The 19,604-nt window shown below is 31.7% G+C and overlaps 2 protein-coding genes across 7 annotated transcripts in view; one reads left to right on the top strand and one right to left on the bottom strand.

Annotated features, from left to right (window-relative positions):
* The window catches only part of Npc1a (Niemann-Pick type C-1a), a 50,885-nt gene extending 42,767 nt beyond the window's left edge, over positions 1-8,118 (top strand). For all 3 annotated transcript variants that reach the window (XM_088231939.1, XM_088231936.1, XM_088231938.1), the window contains one exon: positions 24-8,118. In XM_088231939.1, the coding sequence (XP_088088065.1) occupies positions 24-172 (149 nt within the window). In that variant the 3' untranslated portion in view covers positions 173-8,118. The remainder of the gene's footprint in view (positions 1-23) is intronic.
* On the bottom strand, positions 7,707-19,446 carry Scp1 (Sarcoplasmic calcium-binding protein 1). Of its 4 annotated transcripts, none has more exons than XM_088231943.1 (5): positions 19,220-19,438; positions 13,072-13,181; positions 10,875-11,041; positions 8,552-8,785; positions 7,707-7,885 (listed from the first exon to the last, which is right to left on the bottom strand). In XM_088231943.1, exons 3-5 carry the CDS (start codon positions 10,920-10,922, stop codon positions 7,748-7,750), a joined length of 420 nt encoding a protein of 139 aa, XP_088088069.1. In that variant the 5' UTR covers positions 10,923-11,041; positions 13,072-13,181; positions 19,220-19,438; the 3' UTR covers positions 7,707-7,747. The 4 variants fall into 4 exon arrangements, with proteins under 4 accessions (XP_088088069.1, XP_088088070.1, XP_088088067.1 ...); XM_088231944.1 differs by having other exon boundaries at positions 18,981-19,304; XM_088231941.1 differs by lacking the exon at positions 13,072-13,181 and having other exon boundaries at positions 19,220-19,446.
* Between the last annotated feature and the right edge of the window lie 158 nt (positions 19,447-19,604).

Here is a 19,604-nt window from a genome sequence, read left to right as displayed (position 1 = left end):
TGACTTGTAGATTTTTCTCGCAGGCATAACCCGAAGTAGAGTCCAGTTGCGTGGAATGGAATCCTCGAGGGACACTGCGAGCTTGTTGGCCCCTGAGAGGCCGCACATCTCCTACCACAGTATAAACCAATACCCTCCACAACTGGATCAAGATATCGTCGTATGCTCGTAGATAGTATTTACTAAAATGTGCGAAGATAAATTAAATAAATGAAATCTTTTATACTAATCATGTTAGATTTGTACGCTATGGTATAAGGTTTTGTCAGTGTAATTGTAATTGAACTATGCTTGTGTGCCTTAAGTACAGTCAGTGTTGTAAATAACTAAATGAATACTGCATTTATATGTGTGTAAAAAACTATATTATACATATGTAAGGAAAAACCAATTACATTTCTTCTGCGAGGATAGTATAACCATTGTTTGTGGACATAACTGTCCCTAATTGGCTTTATTATCTATTAAATTACTTTCTGATGTGTTAGTTAAATTAAGTGGGTGTACTTATCGGCAAAAGACTTGGTAAATTATATCATTATTTTAATTTTACTCATTGTCATATAAAAGTAAAACTAAAGGTGTGGGATTTATCATATATATCTTGGAAAGCACATCTTGGACATTCAGGTTTCACATGGTAGCATAATTATCCTTTAATATCGTGAATTTATTTGTTCCAAAAACTTAAACATAAACGAGTCTGAGACTTGATTAAAAACTTTACATGTTTTTGTAATGTGTTTACATATGAGTATGTTACTATGTAAAGCATAAACGGTTTTACAAGGCAACTTAAAAAGAAAGATTCTTAAAGCCTACGAAAAAAGACTTTTATAAGATAAAGAAGTAATTGGATAAAAACTGCGACTAGGATCCAATGAATGTGTAGGAATAATATGACTACATATGTTTTATTTAGAGTTCAGAAAATTTATCTTTTTTTAAAAATGGAATGCTTTCATCATCATACTTATTTGAATTACATCATTGTACTTATTTGAAATTTTCAAATAAGTAATTATTACAGTCATTTTAGATAAAACTGGGTGTGCTGTGTAATTTTTTTAATAAATAAATTACCATAGTATTTATTGCAATTATTCATCTGGCAAATTTACATAGCAATTAAAACAATGTATGATACTATTTCATCGGGTTTCTGGCACAAGTTGGTAACTACATGTGACTAGTTGTGAGATTTTGCACTTTTAAAGTTAAAAGCTTATCCCAAATCAACAATTCAAATAAAACTGCAATTTGAATATTGTAAAATATTCTTTTTTGTATTTATAAAAAATGAAACATTTTTTATTTAATTTTTAAACAAAGATTATTGTACCAACTTGTGCCAGAAACCCAACGATTATATAATTATGTACATGTGTATACATGGTTTTATGAAAGAATTTTATCTGTGTACATTATTTTGTCTGAAATTTAAAGGCACTTTGATATTATTTAGGTTTATTTAATACTGTAAATACCTTGTGATCAATTCAAATAAGACTTGAGAAATATTATTTATTATGTGTGTAAATGTTACATGAAAAAATCAATCTATGTTGTCTCTTTCATCCTTGGCGTTTGATTTATAGGCTAATAAATATTCACATGAACATAGTTTCAGAATGTATGACTTACTGTCAAGTCCATTTATCACTTTTTTTTAAATTCTGATAAAATGATTCCAAATGTGTTTTATTTTTGAAAAATTTTTTTTACTAGATTTCAATAAAAAATAATATATTAGTGTCTGGATAAGCGCATCTGAATTTTTAAATATACATACAGTTCTAATTTAATTTCCATGCTACAAATGAGTAAATAAAACTTGTACGATGACACACGCTAGCTGACACTGTCAGTGCTAAAATTCAGATACATTGATAATTGTATTATTATATTATGTATACTTTATCACTGAGTTATACAGGATGTTCGCTGGTAAGATTTGCTACTTTATTTTAGTATAATTTTATGGAAAATTAAAACAACAGAATTTAATGCTGATAAATGTTTTATGGGAATTATGTATGGAAGACAATGTCAGCTATATGTCCGCCTCTGTTAGACTGATAAATGCTGGCTCGTTTTATAACATTTTTTGTCACATTTTCACAAATTTCAACTGGAATTTAATTAATTTATTCATGAATGTTTTGTTTAAGTTGCTCAAGTGTTTCTGGTTTGTTGACAGAAACCTCGCTTTTTAGATATCCCCACAAAAAGAAGTCCGGGGCTGTTAAATCCGGTGGCCATGGGGGCAAACTGACGTCACCATTTCTTGAGATAATTTGTTGTGGAAACAAATCACTCAGTAATTCCATTGTACCATTGGCTGTATGTGAAGTTGTACGGTCTTGCTGGATCCACATGTTAATCAAGCCCAAAGCATCCAATTCTGGTGTCAAAAAAATTATCATTCATGTTACGATAACATCCTCTAGTAACAGTAACGTAATGTTACATTCATCTTCAAAAATGTAAGGGCCAATGATTCATCCAGACCACATAGTACGCCATACTGTCACTTTTAATGGATGCAAATGTGACTGATGAAAAGTTTGAGGAGTTTCTGTTGACCAGAACCGATTATTTTGTTCATTAACTTTAATTGGAATTGTGCTTCATCACTCATTATAATTTTTTCATGAAAATTATGGTCATCATGAGGTAGCTGTAACATCATATTGGCATATATACGGTGTCGTAAATGGTCTTTTGGCAACTGAATTTTAAATGGATAAAAATGCTAATTTTTATGCATAATTTCCCACAAAGTTGTTGTCTAAAGTCCAATTTCTTGTAAAGTTAAGGTTAATGGATTGTTTTGAACACTTTCTAGAACAGCAACAATGTTTTCAGCTGATCTCTTACGTTGTGGCCCAAGCGTGTACTTATCTGCTACAGAACTTCATTCTTCAAAATCTTTCACTAAACGATAAATAGTGGGTTTTGATGACACATTATTTCTACCCAAAACTTCACATAATTTTCTAGTCGTCACAATAATTGACAATTGATTTGATGAAATGTTTTTTACAATTAAAACACATTGGTTTATCGAGTGTTTTTACTATAATAAATTTCCCACATCCACATTTTTCATGACTGCCAAACATGAAATATGAACTGTTAAAATTCATGTCAACTAAAATGGTGGGAAAACAAAGTAGTAAACCGTCCTGGCGAACTCCTTGTATTATCATGTTTTTTGCAACATACGGTATTATAATAACTTATCTATGATATATATTTATAGCACATTACGTAGATAAGTAAGCATATGTATTTATATAACATGCATTATGTTGTTGACCTGACTTGTAAAACTCATAAGTCCCAAACTTACTTTTTTTCAGGGGAGAGTAAAAACAGTTTTTACTTCAGTAGGGAATTGTAGTGAAGTTTTTTTTTAATAATGCAACACTACAAATATATTTTTTTTACTCGCATATAGATTATTTAAAGTCCTAACAGAAAACTATCATTTTTGATCATTTGTGGACTTACAAGTTTTACAAGGGTGACGATATTTGGTTTACAGTAAACCGGGGTTAAATTACATGACTTTTTTGTATTCTTTAGTTAAAATTGATTAATCTTTTGGAGAGGACATTACTAAATTTTAGTGCCAGTTTTTTTTTTTTTAATGAATTTTTCAGTTTTGTAATTTTTTTAATAACACAAAATTAGTTCTATGATTAAATGACTTCGGATTACTTAGGTGGTTTATATTTTTTCAGTGGAAATAACTGCTATTTAACTTACTGATAATAATCCTGAACATAATTACATAGGTTTTTTACACAGTTTTCCCGAATTCAATGAAAACGTGATAGCTTCAAATAATAAATCATTAATACGTGAAATCTAAGAGTAGGTATCTAAGAGATGGCATGAAACAAAAAACGTGCCAAACTACCCAATCATTTTACAGTTGTAACTAAAATAGTAAAAAAATGTTGTGAAATAATTCAAATCAACTATTATACGAGTAATATGTTTTATTTATTTTAATGCAATGTTACTCCATTAGATGCAAAATAACCTCGGTATCTGTATCTCTATTGCCTTTATTGGGATTAATACCTGAATGTTGTTAATCGATCGGCATTTTATATTGTTAATAAATTTCAAGTTGAATGCAAATATTTTAATACTTTGTTTTAGATGAGTTCTTGTATGCTTAGAATATTTATCGTGAATTTTTTTTTCTTAATATTTGCATTTTTTCTTCGCAATAAAAAAATCCTTTAATTTGATATTCATATCACAAGTAAACTAATCCATTGTTCGTTTATAAGTAAACAAAAATCTAAATTCTGTGGCTTAGACCCAAAAGGGCCAATGTAAGTTTTCATTTTTTCTCTCTAACACTTTGTAGGGGGTCGATGCGAATTAAAATTCATAAATAATAAACTATTAAATATACACATACTTACACGTGTGGTAATGTTTTTTAAAAATATTCATTATTAAAAATGTCAGAGTTCATTATAATGCCACAAAGTGGCTGAAAACTAATACTCTCCTTGCGATTTATGCGATTTTATTTATTGCGATTTATGACATTGGCCCTTAAGATCCAAGCCACAGAATTATTACTACAATCAGAAATTAGTTGACCTACATAAGCATGAACTTATTCCGAAAAGAGTAAAAACATTTTAGTATATTTAAAATGTATATAAAATATTACGTTTTTATGATTTTGAATCTCCTAACTACGTGTCGCTCCTTTGATAAAATAGAGTTACAACTTAAAAATAAAAAAATTTGGGAAAATTAAAAACTTATTGTGTTTTCTAATAACAATACTTACATGTCCAATGATTTTAGAAAGGTGTCACTTGTAACACTATTCTAGATAAGATTTTAAGGTTTTTTAAATAAAACTAACTGATTTTGGTAATCTGAAAAAGTAATAGTACACCACCCACAACAATATTACGGCTTGAATCTGAAAGGGCCAATGTCGTAAATGGCAATATCTGAGGAGAGTAATTTTTCAGCCCTTTTTTGTCATTTTAATGAACTGTTTGACATTACCACGTATGTATGTGTATATAAAATATTTAAATATAAATATTTTTAATTGATATCTCTGATACCTCTGCTAAACAAAGGCAAGATTTTTTTTTAAATCTGACATTGGCTCTTTTAGATCCAAGCCACATAATAATCAAACACTTATGTCTTCAAACTACCAATATGGGATATATTGATGTATAAAATTTTATTCAAGTATCAAAAAGTTTTTATTTTCCCAGATTATTGTAACAAAAATGTGTGAAGGAAAACAATATTAAGGGCCTGTTTCAGAACCTCTTGGTTAGCTTAACTTGCAAATGGGTTTAAAAATAAACTAACATTAAACAATACAATACTTATTTAGAATTTTTCAAGAGTTTATGAAACATAAAATTTTAATAAAATCAACATCAGTTTGACGAAGAAGATTTATAAAATCATTTTAACCCCTAAACTAATAAAAATGAGCAATATGAGCATTATATCCAAACTTAAACCAAGAAAATCAATATCCAAAAATAGGAATTTTGTATTTCAATGAAATCATTTTAAGCCATTGTTGCTTTATCATTTGCAAGTATTTCTTTTTTTTTTAAATTTGATCGTGCTTCTAGTCAAAATGAACCTTTATTTAATTTACATTTAGTGAGACAGTTATTATTATGCTTGTGAAATATTATAATGTAAAATATATCCCTGATGTATATATTTACTAACAGACCAAGAGGAGAAATTCAATATGTAAAATTGTATAGTATGTTTATTATAAAAATATCTGCATTCTTATGATTTACTTAAATATTTTAATGTTGGGGGGCATTTTTAACGAATTGTAAATAACTCCCTATTAGAAAATGGGAATTAAGTTGTGGTAGAGTGGGGTTCGAACCTCAGGTCTGTGAGCCCGGGACACTAGCCACAGGACCACAACCCAACCCACACCCAAAAATATAATATTGCATGACAATAAAGAAGCATCATTTATCACTTAACCAAAAAAGAGCAGAGTTATAATTTTAGTTGTCACAGTTTTTTAAGAGTTGATGCTTGATGCTGATGGATTTTTTAAGACAAATATGATCAATAATAAACTGTCACAACTCTTATCGCGCAGTGTTCTATGGGGTATAATTATAACGATGTTTGAGATAAAAGAAAATTTTATTCTGAATCAAATGGTATATTTGACTCAAAAACCATGTTTTTCTAGTTGTAACTATGTTTTATCGGAGGTACAATATACATATTATTATCTTTCATGCTTTCGTATTATTTCAGATCAGTGAAACATTCTTGTTTCGAAATTCGTTCTAGATAAAATCATTTGGATTACTGATTTAGAAAATATATAATATATGTATGTGAGATAGTCTGAATGAATGTATTAAGTAGTTAGGTAATCCAGAATATTATGTATATGGTGGTGTTATATTATATTTTTGCATACATTTATAGTTTACTTAGACTAAAGGAAAATAATAACAAAATAGGTGAATTCTATACTTTTTTTCATATTAAATTCATTTTCTTGACTTTTTTACCATTTGACGATTGCGGAATATTTTCCTAAATTAGATCTTTTAAATGTTAATAAAAGGTCTTCTAAACACTACCTACCTAAAAATATGTTGGTGATATTTGAATACCCCAAAAAATGCTGATTTTTAAAAACTTTGAGTATCTTTTTAAATATTGAAATTTTTCTACTCTGTTTTCAAATCTTTCCAGAATATACAGATGAAATATTTGAAAGATCCGTTTTTGCAGCTTTTTAATAATCTAACTGATAGTGAATTAATAACTGATTTCTTGTTACACAGTATGGATTAAGCAGTTAAGAATTGATACATTTGGATATTTTTCTGTTCCTATGCAGTGAGGGGTTAAGGGTCTCATAATTTCTTTATTTTTACTGGGCAAAGATTACTATTATTTGTTTGATATTACATATTGTCTGTGATACTTGATACTGCAATATCTCGTAACCTGTTTTTTTGCGAAAATGTTTTACCTAAATAAATTCTTTATGGAACTAAGAGCCGTTGGTTCTAAATTATTGCTATTTTTACTCTAAATAATGACAGTTTTTCTGGTACTGCAGTGATATTTTTTATTAATTTAAATCGTAAATAGGATATTGACAGAACGCTTTTTAGGTTCCCCTGCCTAAAAATGAAATTGATTGTTACGTGGTATTGCAGTATCACCGCCGATATGTATCCTTAGGTATAATGGGTATGACCAAGTATTCTTTTAAAAATATTACGACTAATAGGCAGTGTAATTTTGGACTTTAATTTTGTTGGTAATTCTTTTTATAAATACGTATGAGTATATGCATATTACTTATTATTTTAAAACCATATTAAGTTTTATTATATCCGTTAAAACCTTTTGCATGAACAAACACATTAGAAATTTAAATGATTACATATGTAGTTATCTAACTAGGTATATATAAAAAAATCATTAGTAAAAGGAAAATATATTATGTGATTGATTTTATGGTTACCAACTTTATTTATTTATTACAATATAACAAGTAGAAGGTTCATGTCAAAAGGTTTGCCCGGAACAGTTTTATATTTTTATCCATATATTCAGAGTTTTGTAACAATAATTATTACAGTTATATTGATGTGAATAAATTGCTAAATAATAATTCATTGTTTAGTTTTTATTTAACATGATATGTATTAGATTCAGGTAATTAACAGCCAATATCTGCAAATTCGATAGGTCCAAATAAGAATATAGAAGGATTTACATCTCTTTGATCTCCTAAAAATTGAGCAAACAGTTCTTGATATCTATTTAATGTCAAGCCTCCTCTTTTCCTGTCTCCATCCTGCAAAAATAACATTTAAGTATCGATATTTTTTTACAAAATTAAGTGGAAATAAAATCAGTTATTGCACCTACATTTTTTAGTGTCCCAAGTATAAAATGAAAAATCCCCATTTTGTTAAAAACTTGATTATATTTTTACCTTTACTACTAAAATGATTGCACTTTTGAGAGTGTAGTACACACAATTGTTATATGTTTTATTTACTAAAATACAAGCCCAATTGGTATTCAGGAAACATTTTATTCTCTCCCATATTATATTTAGGGCTTAGAATGACTAATCAAGAAAATAATAATTTAACACCAAAGGCAAATTTCTATAGAAATCTGTGAGGAAGTTGAGTGTCTTTTTTTATTTATTAATAGATATTAAACTAAGCCAATTTTTTTTTTTTTAATTTACATATCGTATCATCAGCGCTATGATTTTTTAATCTTTTGTATTTCTGAAATAACTCCGCGTGTGACGTCAGAGGTTGTTCTCTGTTAGTTCTTCCCATTGGTCCGTTTACGGTAAGCCAACCGGATATCCTTCACAGCTGTCACATCATTGGTTGGTTCACATAACAATGTAATTTCAGCCAAATTTTATGATATGTCATTCTAGTAAAGCAGGTGTCTATTTAAAACATCTTAATAATTATGAATACAAAAATGAACTTACATTTAATAAATTATAATAAGCGTCATTAATGACATGGATATCATCTACGGGCATTCTTTGAACACAGTCGTATCTAAATTCCTCAATATCTAGGATACCATCTTGGTTTAGGTCGATCAGTCGAAAATTGGCTTCTATGAATGCCTTCATTGCTTGTGGAAATTCATCGTACTTTTTACCTACACAACAATTCTGCACAGCTGTTTTAAACTCCTCAACTGTAATTTTTCCATCCTGGAAAAAAGAATAAACAATATTACTAATAAACTAATAACTAATAATATGTTAATAATATTACTAATTTCATTTATCTAAAAATATTTTGTGTAGGTATTTTTATTCATAAGTTTCTCCTTTGACATTTCTCCTCTGCATTTTATAATGACAACAACCGCTTTCACTTGTATTTGAGGTGGGAATTCGTTAAGTCTCCCACCAGTCTGACAAATCACGGTTACTGGTGAACAATTTAAAATTAAATATGGTCAAAACCAACTAACGTATTTTATTTATTCACTTTAATGTTTTTAAGTTAAAACCAAATAGTTTCATCGAAACTTTGGCATCCTTAAGAGTTACTTATAAAGTTGCAACTTATGCAATGAGGAAGTTCAGTGTCTGTTTTTTATTTGTTAATAGAATATTGAACTAAGCCAATTTTTTTATATCATATTGTCAGCGCTATGATTTTTTAAAGTTTTGTATTTCTGAAATAACTCCGCGTGTGACGCCAGAGGTTGTTCTATGACAGTTCTTCCGATTGGTTCGTGTATGGTTACCAAACCGGATATCTTTCAAAGCTCTCATATCATTGGATGGTTCATATGAACCATTGACGTCATTCAAAGTAGTGCATTTTTTTATTTTTTTAAATTTTTTTTTCACATTTTTAAGAAATTTCATAAAACAATTTAATGCTCTAATTTTTACCGCGCGTAAGAAAACATTTTTTATATCTAATTTCCCGTAGGGCTGAAGTTTCTCATTGGAGGCGTGAGGCAAAAGTCTGGATGAGGATTTACACCATATTCAAATACCTAGTGATAAGTCATAAGAACTTGTCAAGAGAAGTAATGGAGCAAATGTGAAGAAGCTCTTAAACAGGTCTCAGCCACATCAGCCACGGTCACCACATCCCACCTGATCCTATTTTACATGTTATAAACATAATCTCATGATCGGTGAATTAGTTGTCTGGACTGCCTAGTGTCCATTAAAGATGGAGTAAACAAATAACCAGTGCTGCTTCAGTAAGCCCCAATGATCATGATTCAGTAAGCCCCATGACGCGAGACATACTTCGAGTCGATATAGTCATCTCCCTCGACAAGATTTTTTTGTTTGCCTGTGATAGCCCATGGACCCCGATTACTATGGGAAGTTAACATTTATCTTCAACTTTATCTACAAAGTAAAATTAAGTTTTCTGTATAAAAAGCAGAATGCGCAGCATACATTTTTTTCTTCTAAACACGTTCAATTATAGGTTACCGACGAAGTTACTTCAAACGTTCATGCAAATATACTCATTTTTGTACACAAATATTGGTTTTTCTTTATAGACAATCGAAGATAACTGTGTTAACTTCCCATTGTATCGGGGCCCTGAAATCCGCACAGTTCATGGACGTCTATTTCATTATCGATCTTCATCAACACTTTAAATGTTCTTGAATCAATTAATAGTACGGTACACAAACTGGTGACTGATGCCTGAAAAAATATGATACTTTTAAAGTATGGGTTCTCAAAGTGGGCGGTGGGTAAAATAAGGTTAAGAACCTATATGTTTTAGAGTATTCAAAATGTTGCCTGGCGTCTTCTCAACTTTATGTAATGCAGCTATTTGGTTTTCCTTATCACCCCACTCCATGTTTAATTTCCAACCTTTAATGACTGACTAATAATAGCAATATCAAAAAGGATTGGCCATTGTCTAGAAAAAGTTTACAGGTGTCTAATTGCTATTGTTAACATTTATGGCAGGACTTGGTAGGTAAATAATATCCCCAAAATATCAATGCAATTTTGTTGTTTAGAAACTATGTGCTTAAACATATTTTAAATTTTTATTTAGATATATGGTTTATGAAAACTTGTTTTAAAAAATTAAAACTATACATTTTCAAAATTAATAATTATAATGAAGGAGAAAATTTAAAACTAGTTTTACCGAATGACACAATCCATTATACTTCTACCTGCCTCCATTTTCAATTTTTTTATAACCATTTAAAATATTTTATCATTACTTATTTTATTAATGGACAGTGGAAGTAGGTTATAAGTTTGTTTATACTTGTAATGCTGGATTTGTACTGACCTTGTCAAAATCAGCGATTTCAGCAATCTCTTCCCACAAACTAAGCATGATGTGCTGGTACCGTGCTAGGCGTGTGCTACCGCAATCTCCGCGGCCCTCTAATACACATGATCGTACAGCGAGACACTCAAAGTCATGCGCGTCCAGGTAGCCATTGTTATCAATATCTACACATTTTATTATAGATTAATAATATTTTTTTCAAAAAGATGGATATCTTTTTTGAGAAGATAATATAAAAATCTAGACATTTAAAGAGGTAATCATTTATTCGTTTTTGCCATTTGCCCAAATATTTCAATTTTGGAGCCATTTCATTTTAGTCATACGTGACCGTGTTAAAAAATTCAAAACAAGTGATAGAGCAGGGGTGCTATTCTGAACCGCTCTCGCAGCTGTAAAAAACACTTTATCCCGTGTATTTTGTATGTAAATACACGAGATAAATATTTTTTCAACGGCTGTGAGAGTGTTTGGAATACTAGCCCAGGTTTCAAACCTCAAACCTGATCCTGAGATCGCACTACAACAGGACAACAATCTTTATTGAATGGTTTGAGTGATCTCTTTACACACTGTGTAACATTCATATTTCTTACATTTTTCCATCTGTTGATATGATTTTTTAGTATTTAAGAATCTGAGTTACAATTATTCAAATATACAATTTACATTCCCGAAGAAATCAGTACACAAAATATTTTTTACTTTGAGTATATGCAAGTTTTCATAGTGCTAAAAATTAATAGATATTTTAACATAAGTGGAGAACTCTTTTGGGGAGGAATATGGAAGTCCATACATTTATACGTCTTATGACCTGTCCATAGAATTATAAATAGTCGACCTGGCATCGGAAAGAGTTTTATAGTATGTACGATTTTAAATCATGGAATTTAGGGCAAAAATGCGGGACACCACATTTATTATATGTCATAAACTTATGGACCTTATAGTCCTACATTATTCCTATCAAAACACAGGACATGGCTAAAATGATGGTTGAAAACGAGACATTCATAAGGTGTTAATATTGAAGGCATTTTGTGTTTATTTTTTAGTCATATTTCAATTTAGGATATAATCTAGTTAGAATCTAGTAGATATTTAAATTGTACAATTTTTACGATATCTATAGAGCATATTTAATATTTGGATTCTATTTTTATATTTGAAAGTTCGATAGAATAATTACCTGTCGCACCTGTAATAATTTCAGACTAACTTTCATTTGGACAACTAAGTCACTTTATTTAAATCTTCTCGCTCGAATTGAGCGCGCGGGGAGACAGTCTATTTACATATTTTGTATCTTAATAAATTTTTTATGGTTTTTTTTGTAAAATCAGGTAAATAACTCAAATCCACGAGGATTGGTGGTTTCTGCGGTGGAATTGCGCCTTTGAAGCGTCTGTTATTGTACTTGGAAAAATCGCCTGGCGAATTCAAACGAGCGAAAGTTTAAATTTGGTCTGCGCGAGATGAAACAGACGATGCACCGGGGGCCGATCTCACTGTGGTCTTCGCCAATAGTCATGTTTTTACGAAATCTACAATTCGGCATGAAAAAATGCATACTTTTTGAACCTTTAATTTTCCATACATCTCGATCGAGCCGTATCAAAATGTACCTAACTCAGATATCTCGACTTTGAATGGCCGTATCAAATTCCAACTTTGAGGTATCGACCTGGAATTTGCGCTATACGGTCGGGTCGGGCGAACTCTATCTGAAAAAATCAACAACTTTTTTTTTTTACCTACCTAATTTTACACAAATTAATTTCGTCATTTGTTAAACCTCATATAAATATTTAATACATTTATAAATATTTCGATTTTTTAACTTACCTGTAAAGCAGCATTACAAAAACAAATAAACATTTAAAATGTGCACTTTTTCGATTTGCGCCGGGACCGACTGCGGCACGGTGGAAATTATTGGACAATGCATGTGCAACTTATAGTCAATTCAGTTCTTCTACACTGCGTTTTATTTACCAAGACCTTTACTTCGCTCCGCTCCTCTTCAGGCTCCGAGGATCACCGATCACTCCGGCCTGCAGTCATAATTTACGTCCAAGAGCCTGATCGAACGTTCCTCCTGCTGACAGACCTATGTTAAAGTTGCGCAAGAAGGACGGCAGCGCCCACGCGACAGACCCTGACCGTGACCTTTCTCTGACAATGTTAGTACCTCTCTTGCAGGGCGAAAGCAGCAGAAAGGAAGGTCGTAGCCAGGTGTACGGTTGCTGTATTCGTGTCACTCCTCCGGTGCGGGCGCGTGCGCGTGTCGGCAACAGTCACCTTTAGAATAGTTTGCATAGGTAGTTCTACCTATGTCCTTTCTCGGGGAAGATTTATGTCAGATGTGAAACAATGCAGTTATTGCAATGTCAGCTAAACATGCAGCCCTTACTTCAATTTTACTAATTGTAATATAAATATGCTGAAATAATGTATCAATGTAGTGTTCTGTACATATGTTTGTATCTAACCTTTATCTAAGGGCGAGAAGAATAAGTAAACTGCGTATGAAATATTTACAAGTATGGGGTTTTACTTTCTTTTGTGTAAAAATACTTTTACTTGGGTATATTTAAACCAATAAATTATTCAGTCTATCTGCTTATTAGATTTTTATTGGTTGTCACCACTGAACAGGGGAGTTAATATATTTGTGGTTGTCACCGACAATTTGTCTAATAACAAATATATGTTTATTTTCTTCTACATAAAAGATTCTAGGCTTTCACTATCACCAACTATAATACCTACAGTCCCCAAAAGTTTATAATACCTAGCACCATCCTAGTACTACATTTACGCTCCCGCTATGTAAACCTTAGAGTTATAACCTAATAGAGTCGCCTATACGGAGAAACCCCACTCTATGATTATTGACCACAAAGTTAGTTATGGATTACAGCAATACAACGGACCAAAGGTACTTGGGTTGAGAATTGTGAGTACAGACCGAAACCGTCATTTACACGTTTGTTGTTAAACTAAAAACGAAACTAAAACCAAACCAAAAACTTGGAACGCTTTTGTTCTATGCAATAGGGCTTAAGGGCTTCTCTAAATAATAATTTCTCTGAGATGTAAACCGATATTGCTGTAAGGGCTTATCATAATTTTCATATTTATGAAAAATCACATTATTTTTATTATTCACATTTTAGGCTATAATAAATTGACCTATTAATTAATACGCATTAAGATATAAAAATACGAATAATGAATACAAATTTAATATTTTACAACAGAGATGAAGAACATTTAAGAGAAGGTAATATGGAAGTCTAGGCATCTACAGGGCTTATGACCTGTCAATGGCTGGTTTAAGTGGCCACTTTACACACTGTGTAACATTCATAATTCTGCCTATATTTGAACATCCATATTCCTTCAATTCTTTCATCTGTTGATGTTTGTGAAGTTAAAGAGCTGAAACCTTTATTTATGCGGGTCAGATTCATCTAATTGAATTATTTCACCTACATACTAGGCAACGCCTGAGATAGACTTCCATATTACCTTCTCTTAAATGTTCTTCATCTCTGTTGTAATATATTAATATAAACAGCTCCCCAGGGAGTTGAATCCAGTCCTTGTCTACAAAAATTTGGACAAACTCAAAATATTGTTAAATACAAATTTATTCAGTTGTTCTACTTCATACTTTTTTACCAATATCATAACTCTCCTGTCATCAGCCGATAAACCTGTGCAAAATTTTGTGTACATATCTTGTAACTAATGAAATTAAGTTGTAAATATGTTGTAGATAGTGTAATATTAGATACTAACACACTTATTAGTATACATAAATTACTAACATAAAAATGTGTAAATATCTTTAAAAAACATAACACGACACTGCATTGGCTAGAGCATTCTAGTAGTGCGGTGAAAAAATGGCTGCAAAAAAGAGAAGAAGCAAAACATATAATCTCTGGGTTTATGTTAAAATTAGACAAAAAATTCAAGATTCAACATTTTTCTTTGAGATTTCAAATTCAGAACTCTACAGATTATTTCCACTGTTGCCAACTTATGTGCAGGTAATTTGTTTTTGGCCGATATTATCATATTTCGGGAAAATGCCCTAATAAAGGAAAAAAATATACAATAAACTTTGTAGAAAGTAGGTACCATTACGTCGCATTAGGAAAACAAGGTTCTATCAAACAAATTATGTTTTTTTTTACTTTTAACTTTTAGTATTATTTTTTTCTGACACTGATTTATAATGTTAAATTTTTTTTTTTTTTAAATATAACACTATTAAAATCATTTTTAGGTCAAAGAATATATGAAAATTCATAGAATTCCAACACTGGATTGGCCCGGAAATAGTCCTGACCTGAACCCTATCGAAAACTTGTGGCATAAAATAGCAATCGAAATAAATAAACCGAAGCCTTCGTCAAAGGAAAAACGTCAAAAAAAGGTGGTTTGAAATTTTTTCCCAAGACTACATACAAAATTTGGTGAAATCCATGCCAAAACGTATTGAAGCAGCAATAAAAAAAGGAGGAACAACAAACTATTGATTTTGTTGGTTTTTTATTTTTATGCACCCATGTAATTTTATTTTAAATAAATTTGTGGTTTTTAAAATTATATGGGCATTTTTCATTTTTGTGCGAAAAAATCGAAGATCTAAAAATTAACTATGAAATTATGAAAAAAAAATTTTGGTCTCTAAATAGGCACTTTTTTGTACATCATCTTTAAACAGTGTTGCTTAATAATTTGGACTGAAAAGCTATCAAGAAATCACAACAACAAAAAAAAAATTTTTAAAAACTGATATTTTCGGTTTGGAAAGATTTCAGCGCTCGCTACTGTATATTTAAATATCTGTTCTATCTGCATCAAAATTTCAAAGAAAAACTAAATCAATCCTTAATTATTTCTACGTTTATTATTAAGACATTATTAATAAAAAATGTTAGATAAAATAATGTCTTCATTTCAAACATTCATGTCTCAAAAAAATCACGAACCTACATAGAACCTTGTTTCCTCAATGCGATGATTAGTCAAACATTTATTAGCAAAATATAAAGTCAGCAAGAACAAAATTCAAACTTTTCTACTGTACACGCAATTTTTAACCATGTGTAAAATAAACTACTTTTTTTTTTTTTGTTCGGAAGTTGTAAAGAAACGCTTATTTTAAAATAATTAATTTGAAACTGCTACAGTAGAAGTCCGTTTATCCGAACTCCAGCCATCCGGATCGCCAAATATCCGGATCGTTATTGGGAAATAAAAAAAAACATACATGTTATAATGACGAATAATAGAGTTTCTTTGTCAAAGCTTTGCTGGAGTAGTATGCTGAACGCAAAAGCGGGCATAGAAAATGCATTTTTAACGCGTATTCACGTACTAAATACACGCTAACAGAGCGATCTCTTCACGCGCAATTCCTTTCAGAATACCAACCCTCGACATTTTTAAGTAATATTTTAATGTCATTCCAATTCGCTGTATTATTTCAAAGGCAATAAAAATATGTGATCTTAGAGTAAATTTTGCGTTTTCTTTCAAAATATTGCCTAATGGGATCATACTCATAACGGTGTGAACAGCAGATAACAAGAGGATAAAAGGAGAGTTTCTGGCCCCTCCAAACCAGAATCGACCAGCTAGGGAAGGGAAGGAAAGGTAACTCCGACAGAAAAATCCATCAGAGAAGGCAACGGGAAACCACTCTGGTCATCTTTTCCCAGGAATCACTATGGCGAGTACATTCAACAAGTAGTTGCCCTGGCCTCGGAGTAGCGCAGACCGAGACGCTTTCGCTGTAGTGATCGCCAACGTCGGGGGGACCTGATAAGGTACCGCAAGAAGAAGGTTGCCTTAATTTAATGGTTAATCCAACTATCCGGATTTCTGCATATCCGGATAACGTCTGGCATTGGAGTTTTTTTTTCTCAAGCCTGGTTGTTCTGTAATGTAATTCACCGCTGTAATTAGGCCTCTTGGCCTGTTGTGGTGCAAAAAAAATGAGAAAATGAGTATTTCATGAAACGTGAGATATTTTTATGGCACTTCCGTATTTTTATAAAACCAGTTTTCTGGAAAGAAAACTCCAGAGGGGTGAAAAATAAATGCCAATTATGTAAAATATATTTTCTTTTCTCGATATTATTTAAACTTAGGTAAGAAAACTTTCGAACTAATCATATAACGTCTTGGTCACTATTTTATGGAATCATGGATTTAGAACTTCTATAGGTAAATACCAAGTAACCGGGTATTCGGATTTTCCGGAGATGTTTTTTAGACATCACAGGAATTTGAATTTCCGGGTTGACATAAAAAACAGATCTGAAGAGAATTATAATGTGGAGAGTAATTCATGTGTCATAACAAAAACCCAACACGGTTGGAAACACTTGGGCATTTACCCTGTCTGAGTCTGGTCGAATATCAATCTAGGAGTAGTCACATTTCCATCTAGCGACGCCACGCTGTCCGCCCACATACATGTCCATACGAATACCGTACCCGCGTTAATTAGATTTCCGCGGAAAAGAAATCTATTTCAAAGTATATTATTCTCTTTAAAAATAGAAATGTTACAAAAACTTAAATTATTTCTCTTTCGTAATAATGCGTGCCCTTGAATATTTAGCCCCAGCCGTGTTATAAAAAAAACATAGCTGTCTTAATAGTACAGTATAACTCTAATTATCCGGATTAATGAGTGCCAGACGTTATCACATGAAAAAATACTTGAACGTGCTCAGCAAAGTTAATTACTTTGACGAAGAAACGCGCCGGCCGCCAGCCCCCTTTTTCACAACATCTCTTTTATTTTTTATTTTCCGATGAAGATTCGGATATTTGGCAATCCGAATGACTGGAGTTCGAATAAACGGAGTTCTACTGTACCTCCTCGTTAAACCTACCCATTTTATTAATGTCACACTGGTCTATAAACAAAACAGTTTTATTGTCATCGGTAATTATTTGATGTGCCTACTTTACAAACAAAACATCCATATGACCATATAGAATACATAAAAATTATCTTGAATTCTAAAAAAAATCACTATATATGCCCTAGTTCAGAGTTCAGACACAGCAGAAACCGCGCAATTTGCAGCCGCCGCGTTTCGAATTTACACGTAACCGCGCGGTTTCCGTCGTGTCTGAACAGAAATTATGTCTACGCTATTCAAATCGCGCAGTCGAAACCACGCGATTTCCGCAGTGTCTGAACAGACAGGCGTTTCGGTTGTATAAAAGGAGTAGCAGTAACACTTATAATTTAACAAATAAAACTGTTTCTAAATAACAGTTTATGGCAGCGTAGGCAAAGTAGTGCAAACAAGTGCTGGAACAGTTGCACAAAAAATAATAAAACTAATGAAAAACGCATAAATAATAATATATCGCTAGCCCAAAGCAACCGTGAGATAAACCCGGAATTCCCCATTTTGAGATACACATGCAGATCAATGAAATAAATTAATGTTTTCAAATAATAAAATATAGAAGCTAGATAGTTAACCTATGCGGAAATAATTTTTCATAATCGACTTAAAATAATTTAATTCAGTCAGACCCTTTGCACACTTCAAAGTGCGATTATCTCAAAACATGTTCTTCGGAGATATCTCCCTGTTACTTTGGGCCAGCGATATGTAAAAAAGTCTATAATATGGCCCTTTTCACACATGCCACGCCAATCCACTCGGCCCGGTAATTTTACCGGGTACACCCTACAAAAGGTGACACATGGTGTATGCGTTTGTAGGGTGTACCCGGAAAGTTACCGGGCCGGGTGGATTGGCGTGGCATGTGTGAAAAGGGTCTATGCGTATACGGATTATGGGAAATGTGTATTGGCATTCTGTTTATCTTCTTTGTTTATCAATTTAGCATAAAAATAACACTCGTGCTAGAGTTTTAATAACCCAGCATAAAAAATAAAGTTGTTAATGTTTAAAAATTAAACACCAAACAAAATTGTTCATGCAACAAAATGTTTTTTTTTTTAATTATTCAAATGAATATTGAGGAAACGGCTAATACTGTTTTTTAATTCAAAAGTTTTAATACATAATTATTATTACATACTTAGTTAGGCCCTTGTTCCAATATTTTTTAATATAAAAATTGCACTTGTGAATATCTCAATAATTAAAATATATTTTTTTAAAACACAATCTTTCCATTTATCCACTACTGAGACTTCCATGTTAACATCACAACACACATTCATAATTAAAGCAGTCCCTTCATTCACCACACAGATGAATGTACACCGATAACAAGCCGATACGATTATTGCACATTTAATTCGAGTTATGGCATACCGTAAAGAAATCTGACAACAAATGCCACACGGTTATCCCAACTATAAGCCATTTTCCCGCCCTCGGTTGATCAGGTCCAAACACCAAACCACAAGTTAGTTGTGGTCTGCAGCAAAGAATCCTCTGCTGTAATCGGTGATCGGGTTGCGATTTGCGATTAAGTCACACTCCTGAAATAAAGCAGATAAGCCACACTGACCCGGTTCGAAGCTCTCTGGGACACTGCTCCAAATGTTTACCGATATATCTCTTTGTCTACCGATCGCGGGATAATTTAAGAATAATACGCAAACGTTTCGGATGCCAGTATCGTAATCGGAACATTGCATACCTTACGTATTTAGGAATTTCCTGTAACATTCTTTTATTTTATATGAGATGAATT

This window comes from Micrasema longulum, unplaced genomic scaffold, assembly GCF_059751315.1.
Source record: "Micrasema longulum isolate JH-2025_06_02 unplaced genomic scaffold, ASM5975131v1 h1tg000934l, whole genome shotgun sequence".
Classification (NCBI taxonomy): Eukaryota; Metazoa; Arthropoda; class Insecta; order Trichoptera; family Brachycentridae; genus Micrasema; species Micrasema longulum.
This window is presented reverse-complemented; position numbering and strand designations above follow the sequence as displayed.

Excerpts from the sequence above, each read along its gene's own strand:
- Scp1 (XM_088231941.1), bottom strand. The coding sequence starts at position 19,271 with ATGGCTTATAGTTGGGATAACCGTGTGGCATTTGTTGTCAGATTTCTT. Across the intron at positions 11,042-19,219 it reads TGTTGTCAGATTTCTTTACG|ATATTGATAACAATGGCTAC; the intron begins GTATGCCATAAC and ends TAAAATGTGTAG. Across the intron at positions 8,786-10,874 it reads AAATCGCTGATTTTGACAAG|GATGGAAAAATTACAGTTGA; the intron begins GTCAGTACAAAT and ends TCTTTTTTCCAG.